The sequence below is a fragment of the Lycorma delicatula genome, chromosome 4, assembly GCF_047948215.1.
Source record: "Lycorma delicatula isolate Av1 chromosome 4, ASM4794821v1, whole genome shotgun sequence".
In the NCBI taxonomy this organism is placed as follows: Eukaryota; Metazoa; Arthropoda; class Insecta; order Hemiptera; family Fulgoridae; genus Lycorma; species Lycorma delicatula.
Genome location: NC_134458.1, coordinates 180,734,557 through 180,758,917, shown reverse-complemented (window position 1 = coordinate 180,758,917; position 24,361 = coordinate 180,734,557). Strand labels below are relative to the sequence as shown.

The window sequence follows — 24,361 nt, the reverse complement described above, 5'->3', positions numbered from 1 at the left end:
TCAAAAACAAAAGTAAAACTTTTTTAATTAAATTTAATTATAAAATTACTAACAATTCTTTAAAAATATAATACTACCATTTTATACTCTTACATATATATTATTTTATATTTCCTGTTTTCTATTTTTTTTTTTTAATTTCTTACACATTTAAAAAAAAAAAAATAGTAAATTTATTTAGTTAAGACTGGAATAATAAATTAATTAAACATATTGAATTGACTATTTATAAATAAATCTTGGCACTAATTAAATAAATCACTTTTCTTTGTTGTTTATAATATTTTTCTGAGTTTTCACTATGACTATGATACAAAGTACTGTAATTAGAAGAGGTACCCATTAGTGGTAATTTCTTTGAGAGCAATATCATCTATTGTACAACATTCCCTAAGAAGAACTGAGTCAAGGTATTTATTCCCTCTAATACAAAACCTGCATTTTGATGGATATAGTGTATTATTGTGCTACAGCACATTTGGCTGGAGAAAGAAGGGAATGTAGAAAGAAAATCACTTCATTCCTCTCTTCTCTAAGTAAATCTGTTATGGTAACTTGTTATTCTTTAAACTGGTTATGATAATTTTTTAAAATTATTTACTACTTCTGTTAGGTATAATTATCATACTCAGGTGCAGTATTATTGCACCCGATAAGTGTATAAAACATTACTATAGTAAAAAATTAATCAACATATACTGATAAGAGTGCTTTTGTTGTTACTTATATCATACACCTAAGTTTGAGTGTATGTATATTAAATGGAAAAAAATGTTGAAAAGAATTAAAATCATTATTATGATATCCCAGATAAATAATAATGAAATAATAAATTAATGAAATAATAAAATAATTAATGAAAATAATGAAATAATAATTAAACACGATTTAACTGGGATATTATAATATCCCAGTTAAATCGTGTTTAATGTTTATCTTATCACATTTCTTTCTCTTCAACCTAATGGTATCTAAGCCTTGTAGTTTTCTATTCAAAATCAGTCTCTTACATTTCCTGTACTATTTTTCTTCCTTCATTTCATCCATGAACTATTGCTTAATCTTCCTCTTACCTTATTTCCTTCATTAAACCCATCTCTTTCAATGTAGGTAACCAGCTGCAATGTCAAAGCAAGTGCCTAATCATACTGCTTCTTCTTTTCGCTATTGTTGATAAAAATTTTATTTTTTATCTACTCTTCTTATTAGTGCTAATTTATTTTCCACTCTACTGTAGAAACCTTCAAAATTCTTCTCCAACACCATATCTCAAAATCCTCAAGTTTATTCTTTTCTGTTTTTCATTCAGGTCCATGTCTCCGAAGCATATATACTATTAGTTTAGATTAAACTTTTCATATCAGGTATTTTCTTGTTATTGGAGCAATATTCTTTGATACCAGTAATCTTCTCTTTCTGTAAAACACTAATTTAGCCTGCACTAATCAACTTTTAACATCTATAATCTTATTCCATCTGATGAAATATTACTTCCCAGTTATTTAAATGTAGTAATTTTTTGTTCTCTCCCTTCTAACCATACCTATTACAATTATACTTAAAAACATATTTATCAAAAGCGATTGATAAACTTGTTTAATAATTCTAACAGTGCAATGGTCGTAGATGACCATATTATCTTTTTTTGAATTAGTATAGTGTTAATGTAAACTTTGAAGCACATTAAAAAAAAATTATCAATAAAACCTAATGAATAAAGATAATAGACATCAAGAACCACTAAAATATTAATTAGTCTAATAAGGTATTGACATATACGATTCAATTACATGATATGTTTTACTGCAAGTCAGTTTACTGACAAAGAAAAATTATACTTTGAAAACTTTTTGATATGAAAAACATTACCCTTTTATATTAATGCAAGAATTTTAAAATCAGCCTGTAAAACATCAGAAATACACTGATTTAAAAAAAAAATGTTTAATATTTTAAGTACAAGTTTGTGCAATAAGTATAGTTTTGCATAAGATGAAAACAATTAATTCCCTTTTCATATATCAAATACACTTGTTTTTAATTTCTTGACCAAGACTGATATTATTTAATTAATATATAACAGTGGAAATATTTGTATTACATTGGGATTTTAAAGAAAAGCTAATGATTTTCCTTTAAATTTTATTATATATTTTAATGTTATAAAAGACTGAGTGTAGATTTTAACAAAATACTCACTACTCCTTGTGGAAGACCAACATCGTAAGTTGGTGCTTGTGATGATGGTTGATATGGTCCTCTTGCATATCTCAAAATAGCTAATTGTTGTACTCTCTTGGTACCGCATTCACCTAAACCACGAGCCTGAATCCAATATGCTCCTACAGGTTGTTCCGCATTAATTACAAAATCGTATCTTTCTCCTGTAAAAAAAATTACAATAACAATAAAACCCATTGAACCATATTAAAAGAAATGTCTTGTTTTACAGTTGCATTATGCATAACTATTTTGTTCATAAAAATTAACAAAATCAGATAGCAAAATACAGTATTTAGTGATAAAAATGACAAACGTATTAGTAATTTCTCTGTTAAAAAACCATTTAAAAATAACAAATGTTGTTATGACAGAACCAATAAATTGTAAATGTTTCCTTTCTGACACAAATGCAATTATTATTTTATTTTTAACATTAAGACGGTCCTAAAAATATAACTTAGTAAACACAGGAGCAATGACAGAGAGAAAGTCATGGTCTTGAAATGGTGATTAATTACTGTAGAATTATTGACAGAGAAAACATGTTTTAACTTACTGGTTATTGGTGAAACTTGGAAGTGATTCACTAATTATACCTGTTGGCTTATGAATTACTCAAAAGGTGATAAAAAGATAAATTGACAGTAGGTAGGTTACATAAAAAAATTGTTAAAATTTTATGTAACTTAGTTAATTTTCTCTCAGTTTTCTATTTTTGATATGTATATCTGATCAATCCTCTATAAGTTATTGACAAAATGCATTTATTTTGAGATGTTATACTAGATTTGATATTTTATTTTAAAACTTCAAAATACAGTCACTGTATTTTTAGAGTTATAAGTTTCTCTTTGTGTTCTCCCTTTTATTTGTTAGCGCTTCAAATATTTGTTTTTTTATTTCTCTTCTTTTATTTATCTCTCAATAATCTTCTGCAGCTATACTAGTAAGATAATCTTTATGTAAGATATCTTTTACGTAATCTAAACTTGGATTTTTTCTTTTTTTGATCATCCTTGCCTGGTTCTTCTGTCATAACTTCCTCCTTTCTCATTCTCTTTTCAACTGTTTCACTTTCCTCATTCTTTTCTACAACTGTATTTGAAAATTTTTAATAATTCCTAGTATTCTAAAAAAATTATTCATTTTTTTAATAATAATGGAAGATGGATTTCAGAAATATTATTTTGTTTTGTCTGGAAGGAAATAGATAAGCAGCCACTCTGAAGAACTGCTAAAATATCAAACTCCAAAAAATTTTCTTTAGACTTAATATAATAGTTAACAACTTCTGAGAGAAGTGGGTCAAATTAATGAACGAATTAAAATTAAATAAAATATGAATTAATCATTTTTTATGATTAATTCACAACTTCAATGCTTAAATTTAAATTATTTTATTATAATCAGATAATTTATTTAGTATGTATCCTGAACAATTTATATTTTCATTCAACACTGTTAAAAAATGTCTATGATTCATATCATTTTTACTTTCAGCTGATTTAATTTATATAAAAAAACATAATTGTAAAAATTTATTTAAAATCAAAGTATGGTTATTTATACATTTTTATTAAGTTCAGTAGATTAACATAATATGAATATAAAACCGATCATATCAGTTTTATATTACATCTCAAAAACACTTCATGTAATGGATTAAATTAATCTGGTTTAAGTAATAGTTTTATAAAATTATTTATTTATTTAAACATCACTATTATGTAATATATAATAGAACAGCTAAAACACAATATTATATACATTAATTCTTATTTATATCAATTATAACCGTGAAATATATGATAATGCCTAACATTTAATTTTCTTTAATTTTATGAATATCTAGATAAACTTTTATCAGATTTAAACAACTCCCGTTATGTAATTATTTTCTTGAGGATACATTTATAATGTTTTTATGTTGTTATTGTTGTGCGGTTACATACCTGAGAAAGAAATAATTGTGTTGACAACAACTGGGTGAACTGGTTCTCCGTCTGTTGCAATGAGTATTAAAGGATGTCCTTGTATTGTTAATTGAGCAGGGCATACTGAGGCCAATGAATTGATCATTCTGAATCTATATCTTCTACCTGGAGTAATTGTAAATGTTTCTAATGGAGTGTTTGTCCTGTATCCTGTATTTGGATCCTAAAAAGAAATAAAAAAATTTTAGTATCATTATTTTTTAAAATACAGATTTGCTTGATTTTTAATGATTTTCAGTTGTAGAAAATTAATATTTATTTAGAATAAATAAATATTTTAATTATATGTACTACTTAAAAAATATATATTTAACATTTAAAGTACTTAAAAGTCTGATTAAAATAGTATGAAAACTTCACACCTTCTTAGATTTGTAAATCATTGCATAATGAAAATTATAAGTATATTATCAGGTAAAATATTTATTTTCTGTATTTTAAATGGCCGTTCAGTCTTTTAAACACTTTTTTATCTGTGTCATTCAAATGTAGGTATTTTCTGGTCTATTTTTAAAAGATTATTTCAAATGCACGCAGTAATAATTTTTGTACGTTATGGTAAATTCTAAGTTCTGACTTCTACAGGTTATTATAACATAACTTAACTAGGTTTAACTCCCAGTTAAGATTTGGAATTTCTTACACATTACAAAATTGATCTTTCATCATTAATAACTGTAACTGATTAGATTTAAGTTCTTATGATTAACTTTATTTGAATTAAAAAATTATTTGTGCCTTGATACAGTTACAAAAAAACCACATGTTGTACCGAGAAACTTATGTACAGTTTTGATTTAATCATCTATGAAATAGGTACTAATTGAATGTAAATGTCTTATTGCCTAAAAGAAAAATTCTGTAATGTTCGTTTTATTATACTCACATATCTTAATACACAATTCCTCATTATGTTCCTTTCTTTCCTTGTAATGAAGAAGGAAAGAAAGGAAGTCTGTTTTACTCCATTTATTTTTAAACTACAGTTCTCTCCTAGTAATACTTCCAACTCATAAACCACTTTTTCTAGCTTGTTATTGTTTTCTATCAAAAGAACAATGTCTATTGGCAAATCTTAATGTTTTAGTTTTTTCCTTGGATCATTACTGTATTTTAAGATTTTTTCTTTCAATTCCTGAATTGTATCTTCTACACATAAGTTGAAAAGCAATGGTAACTGGTTACATCTTTGTTTCGCTCCTTTTTGAGTGAAAGCTTTCCTTTATACAATTCTTATCAGTGCTACATGATTCTTGTAGAGATTGATTTGTCATTTACTTTTTTAAGCTCTAAAAAAGTATTATATTTTCTCATGCTAAACAGCAAGGATGTTATTCTCATTTATTTCTCTTTGTGTAATTATAATACTGAGGTTTTATTTTGATTAAAAATACTTGCATTTGAAATAGATAAAAATTGCTTTTTTCTTTTTTTTTTTATTATTATGTATTAATAAAATTCACCCTTTTTCCTTAGCTATTCATTAGCTGGGTGCGATTAATATTATAGAAAAAAAATGTTATCTTGTAATTAACAAAGATATTTTCCTTGTCATGTAATAGTACAAAAAAAAGAAAAGAAATTGGATTCTGTTTTTTGTCAGTTGTTGTTTTAGGTTAAAAGTTGAAATATCCTTCCACTTTCACTTTAAACTACCTATCTATCAGGTATTTCTTTCATTATAACAACAAAAAATGACAGAAGCAGTTGATCACAATATTAGTGGAACAAATGAAAGTGTTATATAGCTTGTAACGTTATACATAAACAGGATTTATACAACAGGTTCTGTTACATTTAATGTTACTTAATTATTACTAGGGTTATACATGTACATTATGTGTATGCTATAATGCTGTGTATTTTACCAGAAGGTTTTTCATCAGACATTTTTATATGTTAGTGCTGGTACATATTAATTTAAGAGCATTATTAAAACTACTTACTCAACAAATAATTATCATATAAGAGAATGTAAAATATAAATGAAAATTTGCAACTGGTTTTTTACATAAAATTTTTATTATTAAAAAGCAAAAAAAAAAAAAAAAACAAATTTTACCTAGTATATTATTATCTTTTGTGAAGAAAACAGTAATTTTCAAATAAAAATTATCATTTTTTGTTTTAAAGTTATTATGCTTATTAAATTCTATAACATTCTATAACATTCTATAAATTCTATAGGATGATTTTATAATATTTTAAATAATATTTTTATAACCTTTACTTTGTTATATTAGATTATTAGCATACTGAATAAAATACTGTTTTCATTTCTGTTCAGATGTTAATGAATGAAATCTATTTTAAAATAAAGGTAAATTAAAATAATTCATTATTCATTTTTAATAATTACAATTGAAATTGTTATTTTTTTTACTTCCTTGTATGAAGTAAAGGAAGTATTGTGATCGCAAAACATTTCGGTTTTCATATTTCAACGGAAATATCAATTTTGACTATCCCTGAATACATTTTGACTAGTTTCAGCATGACATCTGTACGTACATACATACATATGTATGTATAAAAATGATTAGCCTTAGGAAGTTGAAATTTTGGATTTGGCACTGTTATAACATCTAGTTGTGCACCTCCCTTTTTGATTGCAATAGAAATTAATATTAATGAAATATTTTGATCTTAAAGGGAAGGCACATCGGTTCAAATCAGACATCTTCTTTTACTTTTTTTTTAACTGTCCTTTTTTTAATTTAAGTATATTGATTTAATAATTAATTATTAAATTAACCCATGACTGTAAAAAAAATTACAATAAATAATAATTCAATGATTAAAAAAAATGAAAAAATTATTAGTGAAATAAAATTTTATGTACTTTTAAAAATATGTAAATCTAATTTAATAGACATTATATATGTGCATATGTAACAGATTTGGTGAAACATCTGATTCTTTAATATCAACTGAAAATTATAATTTAGAATCGCATTATTTTTGGATTTTCTAGTTTAATTCTGTTTAATTTTTCTGGAATTTCTGATTAATTAAATCTACATTAAAGTTAACTACAGAGTGATTGAAAAATAGACCCTCACAAGAACAACATATACACTGATGCATACATGCCTGATCTTTAATAAATTACAAAAAATTATTTTTTTGCAATTAATAAATTTATTTAAAAATTATTTTTTTTTTTTTTTTTTTTTTTTCGTAAGTTGAGATCAAATAATTTTGTATGGAGGTCCTGAGTTCAGATTCCAATAAGACGTGGCATCTTTACATATGCTACCAATTTCCAGTGGCTAATGACCATAGCTGTGCATGAACTCTTTCATAACTCTTCATAATGAACTCTTTCATAACAATAAAAATGTATTATAATTTTTTGGGGAAATTTTTAATATAAATTTTTCTTATGGTTAAGTACTTTAAATATTTCAGTGAATAAATTTTTTACTTTAGTTGAATAACATATGACAACTCTTAAAGTTATTAAATGGTTATTAAAAACTCACTTTCAAATTAATGGAAATTATTCTTTCAAAAACCTTTTGTAGTTAAAAGTGTCATTCGAATATCTGTTAGTATTATTATAAATGGTGCCCAATCTAAAAAAGTTTAAAAGACCCTATAATTATGTAATAATGCAAAATAAAAATAGCCTTCTGCTTGAAACAAACATACATTATGTTTTTTTGCATATTGTACTTAATGTGAGTTTTGTTAGCTTTATGTACAATCTTTTGTTAGTTTTTTGTATCATGTTTTTAAATGTGTGAATGTACCCGCTTAAATGATCTGGAATTTTTTGATGATGATGATGATGATGATGATGATTTGGCCAATTTCTTAGAAATTACCAGAATCTGTTATCCTGATCAACAGGAAAATCATATGCAGATTTTTTTTTTTTACAATAAAAGATTTCAATATGTTTCAGTTATCACATCCAAAATCTTAAGCATACTTACTGACTACCAACATACCATGGGTTGGCAATAATAAAAATCTATATTGTGCTTTAATAAAAATTATTTATTTATATTTCTTACTTGGAACTGTCCTTTTCCATTAATAAGAAGGGTTTCAGGATCTTGACCAGTATTAGCTGCTAGACGACCTGGGAATCTTTCCATAGCATCTTCATGTAGCCAATCAGAAAGTAACATTACATGTGTTGTTAAATCATAGTCGTATAAGTGGCTGTTAGGATCCAATGATGGTGGTTGTCTGACAACTATACTGCCGTAAACACCATCCATTTTTTGTAAACCTGTATTTAGATAGTTAAAAAAACAGTTTTAAAAATTAATGATTTAATTTTTGTAGCTATTTTTACTACAAAACAGTCTTAATTAAATTAAGAAAAAAGATATATATATATAAAGTTTTTTTTTTACATATGATGAAATTTTAAGGTGTTACATAATTTTGTATCTGTTTAACTGATACAAAATTATGTAAGTTAAAAAAATGTAAGTTACAATAAATTTTGGAGAGTGTAAAGCCTGATCAGCTCCCCTCTCTCTCACCACCTCTTTCTCAGCGAGAATTAATATATTTGTGTGATAACAAGTACAGGTTAAAAACAAAAAAAAAATGAAGGATGATTGAAGGAGTCTGAATTAAAAAGAGAGAGCTAGAAAGAGAATGAAAAATTGAATTATTACTGGTAATATTGAGCTGTCTGTAGAAGAGCAAATTAACAGTTAACTGTTAATTAACAGTTACACAGTTGCACTGTTAAAGCTTCAATATGTAGCTTTGAAAAAATTTAAAAAGGAAGTTATGAACTTACTTCACACACATATACATGCACACTCATATATTTGACATGGAATTCTTAGTAGTTATTGAATTAAACAGAAATATTTAAAATTGAAACATTGTTTTTAATTAGAATATTTAAAGGATCTTTTTTCTTTTTTTTTATAAAAGTTATAGTGATTTATATAATACTCTTAAGTTGTTAGGTTTTCATTTGTCATATTATAATTTCACTTCTTGTGTCCTTTTGTGCGGTATATTTAGAAATTTACAGTATATTTTAAATTATGATAAACCTTATTTGTAAAGAACACTTATCTATGAAATTGTGCGACTCTGTGCATTTGACATATGGCATCATTGTAACCTTGTGTATTCAGTATTATTTTATCCATTAAATTAAAAATAGTTTATGCCTTTTTTTAATGTTAACATTTCACTAGTAATATTAAAATATTGTTGAGTAAAGTGTAAAAATTTGTTTATTTGGTTAGCAGTTAATGGTAAAGTGTAATTATATTGTTCAATTTTTTAAATGTTTTGATAAAAAAAGAAGTTTTTTAGCTGCTTATTTTAAAAATTAATAAATAATTGGTTTACACATTAATTACTGCTAAATAAAATAGGCCTTCTTTTAAAGATAGCACACACACACACACACACTTCTTTTCTTTTTTTGCTAAAAATTATAATAATTTTTTAAATACTATCTCTATTAAACAAAACAGTAGAATTCTTTTTGTGTAATTAAACACAATTCTTGGATTCCTGCACCTTCCTATGTTTTCCATTACCATTTTTAATAAATTACTGAACTATTTAAAAAAGTCTTCCTACCAATTTATTTAAAATACAATTAAAAGATTTCATTTTGCCAAAACAATATTAATCTGAATGAATTTTTAAATAATACTAATTAAAATATTTAAAAAAATACTGAATATTTTCTGATCAATGTTATAAATGTATGTGCTCAAATAATGCTCATTGTCTTCTGATTTGTGATTATTTTGCAGTATATTTGATATCTTTAAGTATTTCCCTTAATATTATTTCATTTGTTTATATTTTAATTAATTCAGACCTTATTGCATTTAAGTTATCTTATTTTCAAATTTAACTGATTAATTTTTTTTAAATGTCTGCATTTATTAATTTTTAATATCAAGGGATTTTTTCTTGTATATAAACAAACTTAATGAACATTTATTGACAAATCATTGGAAATATAATTTCTGTTAAAATTAGGTTTATTGGAAGAGAAGGTATAAATAAAAAAAAAAAATTAATACACTAATGGGATATCATAAATATTAAATGAATCAATCATGCTTAATAAAATATTACAAATATTTAGAGAATCACTTGAACTCTCAATAGTAAATTTTATTAAAAAAAAAAATTAAATACAAAAAATAATCTTGGAAAAGCCACACTTAAATTCATTTATCTCATAAAAATTTATAGGAAAGTAAATAAAAAGAAACACACTATAGCGCATGCATTGTTTCAATATATCTATTTATATATATATTAATTTATTTAGATTAAAGTTTTTATAGTCCATTTTTTCTTTCTTTTTCCGCTGTACATTAAATAACTATGCATAATGCAATATTTTTTCAGCCTCCTCTCATGATTAATTTTCTAGACTGAACAAATATTTGTTCTGGAATCAAACATTTTTTAAAAATGTTTTTAAAATTTTTTTAAATAAACAATTTTTCCAAAATAAAAGTAAAAAGCTATAATTAATTGTGTAAATGTAATAAGAATTATTAAAAAAAAATCACTGAAGATGAGCTTAGGCTCGAAAACGTTTTGAACATGAAAAGTAAAGGTAAGAATATTCTCTAATTCTGTACTTTGCAGAGGCTGAAAAAATATTATGTTATACTAGCTGGTCAGGGCTCACTTCACTTGTGTGAATGTCAAGCCAAAGGTCTTTTTGCTCCCTGAACTGCCAATGCATTGTTCTCATGGTTGTGAAAATATTAAATATTTTACGAATATTCATTAAAGAAAAAAGAATTAGTTATTTTACTTTCTGTTGCCATGGTGACAGAAATATAATGAAGTAGAAGGATTAATTTTTGTTTCTTTATTAAATATTTAATATCTTAACCCCCAAGGGGTCTAGGGCCTCTATCTATGAATTAAGATCTTCGCTGGGGTAACACGAATGTATCCTGAATATTTGAAAGCAATAAATCGATTGATTCTTGTGTGATGCTGTTGCAAACAGACAAACTTTCACATTTATATATATAATCTGGCAAATTATTGACAATAAAAAAACAAAATACAGGATGAAATTTTTTTAAATCTTAAGTGGTAAAGAAGTTATCTTACTACTAAAACTCAGCTGGCCTGGGGGACTCAATGGTGGCACAGTAGTTAAGCATTTACTTTCCTTTGTGAAAGGTTGACAGATCAGTATTACTTTGTGAATAAGATATGCAGCTACCTGTGAGTACCACCTATATAAAGATTTATTTGATAACCTGGAAACTTGTGGATTATCAGACGCTTGCTCACAATTGGCCTTGGAAAAGTAAACGTGGATAAATATATTATTACTGTGAAAAAAATAATAGAACTACTGTTGTATATATATATGCAATATATATAAACATAAGTTTGCATGCACAAATTATTATAATGTTTGAATATTATAATTTATTTATTATTGTTTAATGCATAAAAGAAAGAAAGTAAAAATTACTGTAGGCGGCAAATAAATTTCATGTTTGAATTATAGACAAAGAGACTACTTCTATAAAAGTGTGGGAGTGAAAGAATATAGGGTAAAAGAAAAGGGGAAGGGCTAAATATTTTGCTTTAAGCAAGTGTAAAAGTTTTCTTTGCTTAGATCCACTTTCATATATTAGTCATAAAATGATTACTCTTTTGCCTCACCGTACATTAGAAATTATGTAGCTCCTTGAAGCTAAGAAACAATTAATAGTGTAAAATGTGACTGGTAGAAATAATATATTTGTGTCATTGAATTTTATGAGGAAGTGCTATGTAAATAATAATATAATCATATTTAAATAAGCTAGCAATAATTTTTTTTTTGTCTTCAGTCATTTGACTGGTTTGATGCAGGTCTCCAAGATTCCCTATCTACTGCTAGTCGTTTCATTTCAGTATACCCCCTACATCCTACATCCCTAATAATTTGTTTTTTATACTTCAAACGTTGCCTGCCTGCACAATTTTTTCCTTCTACCTGTTCCTCCAATATTAAAGCGACTATTCCAGGATGCCTTAATATGTGGCCTATAAGTCTGTTCCTTCTTTTAACTATATTTTTCCAAATGCTTCTTTCTTCATCTATTTGCCGCAACATCTCTTGATTTGTCACATTATCCACCCATCTGATTTAAAGCAACGCTCCAAACATATACTTTCAAAAATCTTTTCTTGACGTTTAAATTAATTTTTGATGTAAGCAAATTATATTTCTGATTGAAGGCTCATTTCGCCTGTGCTATTCGGCATTTTATGTCGTTCCTGATTCATCCATCTTTAGTGATTCTACTTCCCGAATAACAAAATTCTTCTACCTCCATAATCTTTTCTCTTCCTGTTTTTACATTCAGTGGTCCATCTTCGTTATTTCTACTACATTTCATTACTTTCATTTACATCTTATATATTTTCATGTGGTACTTCTTGCATAGGACTTCATCCATGCCGTTCATTGTTCCTTCTAAATCCTTTTTACTCTCAGCTAGAATTACTATATCATCAGCAAATTGTAGCATCTTTATCTTTTCACCTTGTACTGTTCCTCCGGATCTAAATTGTTCTGTAAAATCATTAACTGCTAGTTCTATGTAAAGATTAAAAAGTAACAGGAATATGGAACATCCTTGTCGGACTCCCTTTCTTATTACAGCTTGTTTCTTATGTTCTTCAATTATTACTGTTGCTGTTTGGTTCCTGTAAATGTTAGCAATTGTTTTCTATCTCTGTATTTGAACCCTAATTTTTTTTTAAATGCTGAACATTTTATTCCAGTCTACGTTATCGAATGCCTTTTCTAGGTCTATAAATGACAAGTATGTTGGTTTGTTTTTCTTTAATCTATCTTCTACTATTAATCTGAGCGCTAAAATTGCTTCCCTTGTCCCTATACTTTTCCTGAAACCAAATTGGTCTTCTCCTAAAACTTCTTCCACCCTCTTCTCAATTCTTCTGTACAGAATTCTAGTTAAGATTTTTGATGCATGGCTAGTTGAGCTAACTGTTCTGATTCTTCACATTTATCTGCTCCAGTTTTATTTGGTATCATGACTATAACACTCTTTTTGAAGTCTGACGGAACTTCCCCTTTTTCATAAATATTACTCACCAGTTTGTATAATCTATCAATCGCTTTTTACCTGCACTGCGCAGTAATTCTATAATTCTGTCTATTCCAGGATCCTTTCTGCCATTCAAATCTTTTAATGCTCTCTTAAATTCAGATCTCAGTATTGTTTCTCCCCTTTCAACCTCTTCGACTTCCTCTTCTTCCTCTATAACATCATTTTCTAATTCATTTCCTCTGTATATCTCTTCAATATATTCCACCCACCAATGACTTTTCCTTTTGTATTATATATTGGTGTACCATCTTTGTTTAACACATTATTAGATTTTAATTTATGTACCCCAAAATTTTCCTTAACTTTCCTGTATGCTCCGTCTATCTTACCAATGTTCATTTCTCTTTCCACTTCTGAACACTTTTCTTTAATCCACTTTTCTTTTGCTAGTTTGCACTCCTGTTTATAGTATTTCTTAATTGTCGATAGTTCCTTTTACTTTCTTCATCACTAGCATTCTTATATTTTTTACCTTCATCCATCAGCTGCAATATATCGTCTGAAATCCAAGGTTTTTTACCAGTTCTCTTTGTTCCGAATAAGTTTACTTCTGCTGATTTAATAATTTCCTTTTTAACATTCTCCCATTCTTCTTCTACATTTTCTACCTTATCTTTTTTACTCAGACCTCTTGCGATGCCCTCCTCAAAAATCTTATTTACCTCCTTTTCCTCAAGCTTCTCTAAATTCTACCAATTTAACCTTTTCTTCAGGTTTTTAAACCCCAATCTACATTTCATTAACACTAAATTATGGTCTCTGTCAATGTCTGCTCCAAGGTAAGTTTTACAATCGACGAGTTGATTTCTAAAGTTTTGCTTAACCATGATATAATCTATCTGATACCTTGCAGTATCACCTAGCTTTTTTCATGTGTATATTCTTCTATTATGTTTTTTAAACTGCGTGTTGGCAAATACCAAATTATACTTTGTGCAGAACTATTTAAGTTGGTCCCGTCTTTTATTCCTTTTGCCCAGCCCATATTCACCCACTATATTTCTTTCCTTCCCTTTTCCAATGCTTGCATTCCAATCTCCAACTATTATTAAATTTTCATCTCCTTTTATATGTTTAATTGCTTTGTCAATTTCTTTGTATACACATTCTACCTCGTCATCATCATGGGCGCTTGTAGGCATATATATGTTAAGAATCGTTGTCTGCATAGGTTTTGATTTTATCCTTATTACAATGATTGTATCGCTATGCATTTTGAAATACGCTATTCTCTTCCCTATCTTCTTGTTCATTATGAAACCTGCGGATTATCTGAAGATGAGTTAATTATTCTAAAATCACCTGAACAAAAGTCATTTTCCTCTTCCCACCGAACCTCACTAATTCCTACATATAAATTTATCCTATCCATTTCCCTCTTCAAATTTTCTAACCTACCAACCTTTTTTAGATTTCTAACGTTCCACACTTCGACTCGTAGAATGTTATTTTTTAATTTTCTGGTGACCCCTTCCTTAGTAGTCTCCACCCGGAGATCAAAACAGGGGACTACTTTACCTCCAGAATATTTTACTAAGGAAGGCGCCTCCATCATTCTTATATGAAAATGCAGAGAGCTAGATTTTCTTGGAAAAAAAGCAGCTGTAGTTAGTTTTCCACTGCTTTCAGCTGCGCAGTACTTAGAGGATTGAGTGATGTTGATATGGCTGTTTAAGTCGTTCCTAGCTACACCCTTAGCTACTGAAAGAGCTGCTGCCCTCTTTCAGGAATCATTCCTTAGGCTGGCTCTCAACAGATACCTCTCCGATATGGTTGCGCCTTTGATCCAGCTACTCTGTATCACTGAGCAGTTGAGCCCCTCACCATCAACATTTTTAAGAAAATAATCCCAAATTGGTGGTAATAATTATAAAGTTATAACCTTTTAAAATTGTTTAAAAGTACAAAGATACAGCAATAATTCTAAATAATCTGGGCTGTAATTTTCTAGGCAGGGATGAAGATTTTTGGCATTATATATATTTTTTTTAAAGAAATACAAAATTATAAGGGCTAGCAAAAATTAAGATTTTTACATTTTAAATTTAGTGGATAACTTGAAAGATGGATTTAAATTTAAATTAAAAAAAATGTTTAATTAAAAAAAATATTTTTTGTTACCACAGATCAATGAGATGGGATAGGAAAAAATTTTTATAATGGTTAGAAGGCCTATTGATGTAGAAAATATAAACGCAAAAATCTCCCATTAACTCGTTTTCTAAAGCAAGATATACTCGTAGCTAGCTAAAAAAATAAAAAATATATTAACAAATTTTTTTGGGAAGAGGGTGAATATTAAATAAAAATTATTGATAAATTGTCATTGTGATAAAATAAATTCAAATTTTGTAAGAAAAAGTGTTTGCTAAGTACCCTATAATTTGAAATTTTATTTTGCCAAAACAACTCCCCCTTTTACAATTTTTTTGCATGTATTCGGCCCCCTATCTACAAAGTTTGAAGACAATCAGTCAATGGGGTTCAGAGTTATAAGACTAAATACAGGCCAACACATATACATTTACACAAACATCCATCTCACAGAAATAGATTTTTTCGAGTTGGAAGAATTGGAATAAAAAAAAATTTTCACAGGTTATTTATAATTTATTTAAATCTACTTTTTTGGTTAAATTTTTTTTGATTGGCTCATTAAGGCACAAAACTAAAAATAAGACCAATTTAAAAGAAATTTTTTTACCAATCTTTATACTTTCCTGTTACAGTCATAGCAGCTTATATCACTACAGCTAGGAAAGTATAATGTAAGTTTTCAATTTGACTGGCTCTACTCTTATAATGAGTAAGAACATTCTCCATAATAAAAGAATTATAGTTGAACAAAGTAGAAGATATAAAGAAATTCTCATGCATTCTGATTGCAGCTCTTGCTAATAAGCTTGGTTGTTTATGAAAGGTTAGTTATTTTATGACCTTGATAGAGAATGAATGAATCACCAAGGTCGTGGAATAATTAATGAAAAATTCTCTCTGGCATCTTAAGTTTTGTTTTCAAAAATCTTTTACACAAACTTTAATCATTTCATATATTTTTAACCAGAAATCTAACAGGCTCTTCTACCTCATATTATATTATGTGTTGTAATCAAGGCTTCACCTTTGATTTCTACAGTTAGTTTATAGTGCAATAAAAGACACATTATTTTATAAGTAAATTGTTAATAAGTAATTCATAATTTTATAAATCCGATTTTAATTCTACTGAAATATGTAAAATATGTTAATTACAATTGTATTAATGTACCTGTACATTAATTTTTATTTCATATTATTATTCTATGCAAAAAAAGAGAACTATTTTTAAAGATATTTTTTAATTTTAGTAAAATTTCCTGAAGTATAATTGTTTTTAGTTAATAATTAGATTTCTTTTTCTGAATGTAATTAAATTAAAGAGATTTTATAAAGATCACCTTCAAATAATCTGCAACTTTATATAATTTTATTATTGTGTTAAATTTCAAAACTAGTATTCTTTTTTTACAAATTATATATAATTAACATTTCAGCTTGAGGCAAAAATCTAATAGTTTTTATTTAAGCATACGCTCATAAAATAGCTTAACCGGTTTTGATATTATTTTTGCAGCCATTTATTGAGATCAAGCATGAAACAACACACAGAAATGTAAAGAAGTTAAAAGTAAGTATATAATATGAGTAAAATAGTAAATTAAGTTATATTTTATTACAATAATAAAAATGATTACCTGTATGTGCATGCCAGAAATGTGTTCCAGCATTTCCAGCAGTCCACTGGTATCTAAATGTATTACCAAATAAAATTGGACATTGTGTTAACATAGGTACTCCATCAGAATATTGTGTTCCTCTCTGCCAGAGTCCATGCCAATGAATTGTTAGTTCTAAACCTTCCATCATGTTTAATACATCAATTACAACTTTATCACCTTCGCAAACCTGTTATAAGGAAAATTAATAAAATATAAAATTTTTATTTTTGTACAATGAATTTATAAGATTTTACAATTTTAGTAAAAAGGTTTTTTAAAACGTTTTTTGTTTTTATTTATTAAATAAGATTTCTTTGATAAATTTTCTAGTATTAACCAGATTGATCAACTAGATATTGCTCTTTAATTATATATGTAATTATAAATATGGGTTGATACTTTTAGATCTTATAATCAGTATTATTTAAGTAAACCACTAAAATGGGTGAAATTGTATTGAACCATTATACTGCTTGGGTTGCTTACTTTGTTTTTTGATCCATTTGGAAAGATTCTTTATATAATATTTTTAGCTTCTTAATGAATTAAAAAGTTTTCATCAAAATGTTTTATTTTCACAATTCTACAAATATTTTTTACATATATCATATTCTGTAAAGATCTAGTTTCATATTTTAAGAAAGAGCAAGAAATAACTGAATTTTTGTTTATTTATTCATATTTCTTTACTCATAACTTTTAATATAGAAACTTTTTCTATGATAAATTTTAATATTATTGTTCAGTCATCTGTAACTGCAATATTTATTGTTATTTTCAGTAACAATATTTATCAATTACATTACAGATAATTTTATTATTATTTTTTTAATGTAGATACTTCATAAATGTATATTTAAAAAAAAAATACACTATTAAATATTCGTATGTACTGTTATTGAATTATATGTTATAAGTACAGTTAAAGTAGGAGAGACAGGTATGGTTAGAGTAGGTTATTTTAACTTACTTTTTTTTAGATTTCTGAAGAAAATTTTGGAAAGATTTTAAAATTAACATTTTTTACGATTAATCACAGAAAAAAGAAGGCTATTATGGTAAATTCTTAGTTAAAGAAGAATAAGGTTTGTGTATTACATAGGGTATTACTGAACCCAGAGTTAGTTAATTTAGGTAATTGAAGCAAGTATCAAATTTAAAAACTGTGTCAAGAGAAGGTACAATATATAAAACAATTAATTAAAAATTTTGTATTTAATGAATATGTTAAAAATAAAAGAAATAATGCAGAATATTAAGGGATAGAAAAGTGCATTAATTTAGTCAAGTGATTAATGAAGAAAAAAACCACTAATGTAAGATTATTATTAGGTAAGTTGAAATTTTAGGCCAGTACTTATTGCATTCTTAAAATAGTTCAGATAATATATTGAGCTTTATTTAATTAAAATATGAAACATTATCTTTTTATAATTATATAGTAGTTAAAATAACTAGTTATACAAGAAAGACTTCCAGTTATGAGTTACAATGGATGCATTATGTAGACCTTGGCAACATCTAGTTTTTTATATAGTATTTATACACTAAAATATATTGTTACAGTTACAATAGTATATGGAAGTTTGAAATAACATTACTAGATAATTACAGATAATACTAGTATTAAAAATAAAACTATTTATTTCTAAAGATATTTCAATTATTATTCATTATTATCAGTAGTAATTTAATTTCCAGTTACAGATAGAAGGGTTTTATATAATTATACCTTATTAATTATATTGTAAAAGTAATAAGAATAATTTTGTAAAGTTTTAATTTAATAACCAAAGTTTTTAGTTTTTAATAACCATCTGAATTACTATGTCGTTTTCCAGGCATTAATAACAAATCTTTGTTATGAGCCCCAAAATCACATGCTGTTTTGGTCAAGTCGGATAGAATAGATTATATAAATTAATATATTTCCTCTTTTAATTTTTGTTAATTTGTCTCTTGACAGATTAAATACATTAATTTTTTCTTTTTACTAACCATTTCAGTCTTTCCTACAGCTAAGGCAAATATGTAAATCAAGTGAGGTATAAGCAAAATTAATCAGAGTGTTTTCTCTGAGTATAATGATGCTCATTATACAGCTAGTGACTATAAACGCCAATCGGCTCAGTGTAGAAGACAGTGACAAATCACTTCAATCATTACTTTTCATTTTTACTTAACTTTTGTAGCTGGGAAAGTTATGCAATTAATTTTTTCAAAAACGAAAATTCAATAATTTTAAGCCTATTTGTATTTTTATGAGAAATAAATTTCTTTTATTGAGAAAAGATAACCAAAATTATTATTTTTAATATTTATTTCTAATTTTATGATACATAGTTAAATAGACCAATACAAAAAAAAATGATTATTTTCTATACTTGTGGAAGATTTAATGAAAATTGAACAATGAAACTATTGTTTTGTGTTCTTGTTCATTTCCAAACATATACATTAATTAAAGATTAAAGATTAAAGATTATACATTAATTCATTTAAAGATTTTCCCAGTTTTGTCATTTCTTCAAATTTATTTATTTTCTCTGTCCATGTGCAATTCAAGTTTTCCAGTAGTATGAGCTGTTACATTTACATTTATTTCAAGTAATGGAGATACTTGATATAATTAAAAGTATGGAATGAAAATTAACATTAAGAAAACAAAAGTAATGAGGGAGTGCATGTGAATGTTAGTACAAAAGAAGGAAGAATTGAAAAGAAGTAAGTAAACGGGATGTTATCAAAGAATTACAAAAATGAAAATGAAATAAAATTTTGAATAAAAACAGTTATTACATAGTAGTAAAATGAAGTTGATTTGAAAAAGCATCATGTGACATTTGTTATAATTAGTTTGCATTTTGTTTGGATTTGAATCATGTAAAAAGTAAACATGGGTAAGGAATTTAAAAGTGGGTATAATTGGAGAAAGTAAAATGAACAAACTAAAAAAAAAAAGATGAATAAGTTGATTTAACAAGAATAGAAACTTAATATTTTTAATTGGGGTGACTTATAAAGTTTTACTGGAAGTAGAAGAAAATGGAAACTGACATGGTACAAGGGATCTTCTCAGAACAACCATATGATAATAATGCATAAGAAATTATATATTTTTCTGATAAAACTAAGACTGTAATTTTAAACAATTTAACAAAACAAAAGTGATTGTTTTTTTATGAAGCAAAATTTATAATCAGACAAATAGATTTTTTTTTCTTCCTAATGTGTATGTTACAATTAGTTCAACTAGTGAACAATAAGCAAACCCCCCCCACGGCATAATGAGATGAGGATATGTATAACATGTAAATGAGGTGTAGTCTTGTTCAGACTCAGCCTAACCATTCCAAACCCAGCCTGACATTCCACCAACCCCTAGTTGGTCTAGTAGTGAACGCATCTTCCCAAATCAGCAGATTTGGAAGTCAAGAGTTCCAGCGTTCAAGCCCTAGTAAAGTCAGTTATTTTTACAGAGATTTGGATACTAGATCGTGGATGCCGGTGTTCTTTGGTGGTTAGGTTTCAATTAACCACACATCTCAGGAATGGTCAAACTGAGAACTGAGACTGTACACTTCAGAAAAAATATAAATGAAGATACATTTACTCAAGATGAAAATACATACTCATACATATCATCCTCTGAAGTATTATCTAAAAGGTAATTACTGGAGGCTAAACAAGAAAAAGAAAGCCTGACCATTCCTGAGATGTATGGTTAATTGAACCCCAATCACCAAAGTACACCGGTATCCACGATCTATGCTCCACTGCCTATTATTCAAATCCATTTAAAAGCAAATATATTTTATTAGGATTTGAACTTCAGAACTTTCGACTTCGAAAATTTGCTGTTAAACAATTGATTTGCGATGCCGACTGAACCACTAATCAGTCCGGAAGGTTACATGGATATTAATCATAATTTTTTAACAAACCTACATTTTTCATTGCTTAATGTTAAATCTCCTTCTGTTGTAATGTTTTTTTATTATATTAAATAAAAATAACCATTCGTAAAAATATAACGATTCGTACTATAACCATTTATAATAGTACATTTTGTAAATATTGAATTTGATCGATTTCAAGGTTATGTTATAAAGAAAATCTTTTGTCTATAGATGCCATGATTACGTTGTGGTCATTGTAAAAATGTAATTTATTTTTAATATGGGTTTTGATTTGGATATTTATAGAAAATGTATTTGCTTTTACATTAATATTACGTTAACGTTTATTCTTTTTTAAATTTGGATAACAGTGACTAAAGGTGCTACTTTTAGTGCAAACAGTTAAAACCATACGTGAAGTTATGAAAATACGTTAATATTATATTATGATAACCTAAAATTGACTAAGTTTACATTCTGAACTAGGTATTACATGAGTAATTTAATTATAGTATTTTCGTTAAAAAAGTCAAAATACTCAATATGTGTAATTAATTAATATTTTAGATTGTTACTTCATTTTAATAGAACTAAAAAGAATAAAAATATATTAGTTTTTTAAATTGATTTAAAACTAGTAAAGAATTGTTTTCTTTTAATAGAATCTTTATTCCAAATGATATTTTTTGCATAATTGATAATGTTATTTACAATTCAGTATTTTCTCGTTGCGTATGTCATATAATTTTTTTTGCCGCTGTGATCAAGTTGGTATCTTCAAAATATGGTGGTTGTGTGTTAACGTTTATTCACTGTATTTTTCTAATAGATATACAAGTATGAATTTCTATTTATATTTTTATAACATCATTATTATTATTATTATCTCATTTTTCATTTATATATTTAAAATAATAGATTGACGTATATATGGAATTACAGGTTAGTAAAACTTGTAAGTTTAAAGGTATTTGTGTGTAGAGTTTTATTTGAAAATATGTAACGTTACATGGATTACTTTTAATTATTAACTTATTGTTTCGTTAATTATTTATTATAATAGAGATATACGTATTATCAAAAAGAATAAACTTTATATACTTTGTATAAATATTTATACCATATAAAATACACATGCTTTTAGTAAACTTAATACATTTTTTCTAACTGTTTCTAGAACAATCTTTTTAATTAGAATACAGTTAAAGAGTGACGTTTTGTTAAGGTATATTAAAACGTAAAAAAAAAGTTTTGTAATAATATTTCAAATTTGTTATTTGAAAAACTGTTAACACTTTATTAACTTGAATTTGACAGCCCAATTCCTATATTAGTATAGGAATGCACACAAGTTTCCGGTACCGGAACATTTGATTTTGTACTGTAGAAGAATGTAAGAATATGGTTTATAATCGTATACGGCTAACCGACCGGGTTGGTCTAGTGGTGAACGCGTCATTCCAATTCAGCTGATTTGGAAGTCGACTGTTCCAGCGTTCAAGTCTTAGTAAAGTCACTTATTTTTACACGGATTTGAATGCTAGATCGTGGATACCCGTGTTCTTTGGTGATTCGGTTTCAATTAACCGAACATCTCAGGACTGTTCCAACGTTTGAGACTGTAAAGACTACGCTTCATTTACTTTGCACTAAATTTTTATTATATTGACTATTATTTCTAATAATTTAAAAAACATATAGTAACAAAAGCTTATTTGTATTACAGTGTTAAGATATTTTATTTAAATATGACAGAACTCAATTTTTTCTTTGAAATCAATATTTTTGTAAATATAATTTTCTTTTTTAATATTTTTCTGTATCATTTTAAATTTTATTTTTAATTTTATCATTTTATTTTTTTTATCATTTTAATTGAATTCATAGTTGTAATTAATTGATCATCCAAAATAGAGGGAAGAAGAGAGAGAAAATAAATTTGTTTTATTCTCAATAAAAATAACACACGTTTTAAAATATATACCATAGTTTCAAGGTAAAAGTAATCTACTGACTTGAGAACCCTGTAAAAGTTATCCCTGTGGGCATTGTAATAAAGAAATTTATATTAAAATCTGTAATATTGACAGCCATAATAGGTTCTGACTTCGAATCCCGGTCAGGTTAATTTATCGTAAGCCTGTTATTATCGAAGAGACAATAAATATATAAATAAATTTATTAACTATTTGAAAGGGGGTGAAGTACATTAACATTTTAATTTTGTTGTTTTTAAATTAATTTTTTTATTATTCCCTCTTATAAATTGCATCGTCAAAAAATATTTTATTAATTTTATTTGTTATAATTAATTAAGTTGTACTTACTTAATATTGTAATGAAATTATTTTGTTTTATTTTAATATTATACTTATATATATATATATATATATATATTACCTATTTATTTAAATCCTGTATGTAGGATATCATGTTAACCCGTGGGGTTAGTGTAGTGGTTAAACTCGTCATCCCAAATTCAGCTAATTTTACTGAAGTCGAGAGTTCTAAGGTTTGAGCCCTTGTAAAGGCAGTTGCTTTTATGTGGATTTGAATGCTAGATGGTGGATATAGATGTTCTTTGGTGGCTGGGTTTCAATTAACTACACGTCTCAGGAGTGGTCAACCTGAGTCATACATATTTACCGATACATTTACACTTACATTGCAGCTACGTCGGGCCTGGCAAGCCGGTAGCGATAATATATATAAATTTATTTATTTAAATTAAATTGTTTTGTAGCCTTGTACGTAAATTCTAGCTAATTATATAAACTTATTCAGCCACTTCACAAAGTAAAGAATTAAAGAACATTCTTACCTTACTTTTTTTATTCATTAAGGCGCTTTCGGGCATAAGCTCATCCTCAGTAATGTTTTAATGGTTTTTAATTTTTTTCTTTTTTACATTTATACATTAAAATACATATGATACGTTTAAATCTATCTTTAATTGACCTATTTGATTTTCCATTATTTATTTTTTCACAATTATTGCATTTTATTTTATAAATACCAGAAGTATCGTATTTATTTTTTACTATTGTATTATTATAATATTTCAATAATTTTAGTGATTCTATAACTGGGAGCGGTTTTGAAATTGATTATTACCTTCTTTATGTAATTTAGGCAGACCGGTAAGTTTTGGGGCATACGGTTTATATGGGTATAATCTACTATGGTAGTTTAATTAATTATTATAATAAAATATTTCTTTGTGTTTAACTATGAATTCTTTTATAATTCTTAGAAATTTTTTGGTCGGATGATTGATTTTTTTAAAACCCGCCTTGTGACGCTTCCTGTCGCCATACTCCCGTTCGTAATCCTGATGAGCTTTAACGAGAGTTGTCTTTCGCCCTCTAATT

The 24,361-nt window shown here is 26.5% G+C and overlaps 1 protein-coding gene across 1 annotated transcript in view; it reads right to left on the bottom strand.

Annotated features, from left to right (window-relative positions):
- stw (laccase) overlaps positions 1–24,361 on the bottom strand; it is a 339,959-nt gene that overhangs the window by 6,044 nt on the left and 309,554 nt on the right. Inside the window, exons 5-8 of the mRNA XM_075362086.1 lie at positions 17,068–17,278; positions 8,240–8,460; positions 4,176–4,380; positions 2,200–2,384 (exon numbers count right to left, since the gene is read on the bottom strand). Of these exons, the coding sequence (XP_075218201.1) occupies positions 2,200–2,384; positions 4,176–4,380; positions 8,240–8,460; positions 17,068–17,278 (822 nt within the window). The remainder of the gene's footprint in view (positions 1–2,199; positions 2,385–4,175; positions 4,381–8,239; positions 8,461–17,067; positions 17,279–24,361) is intronic.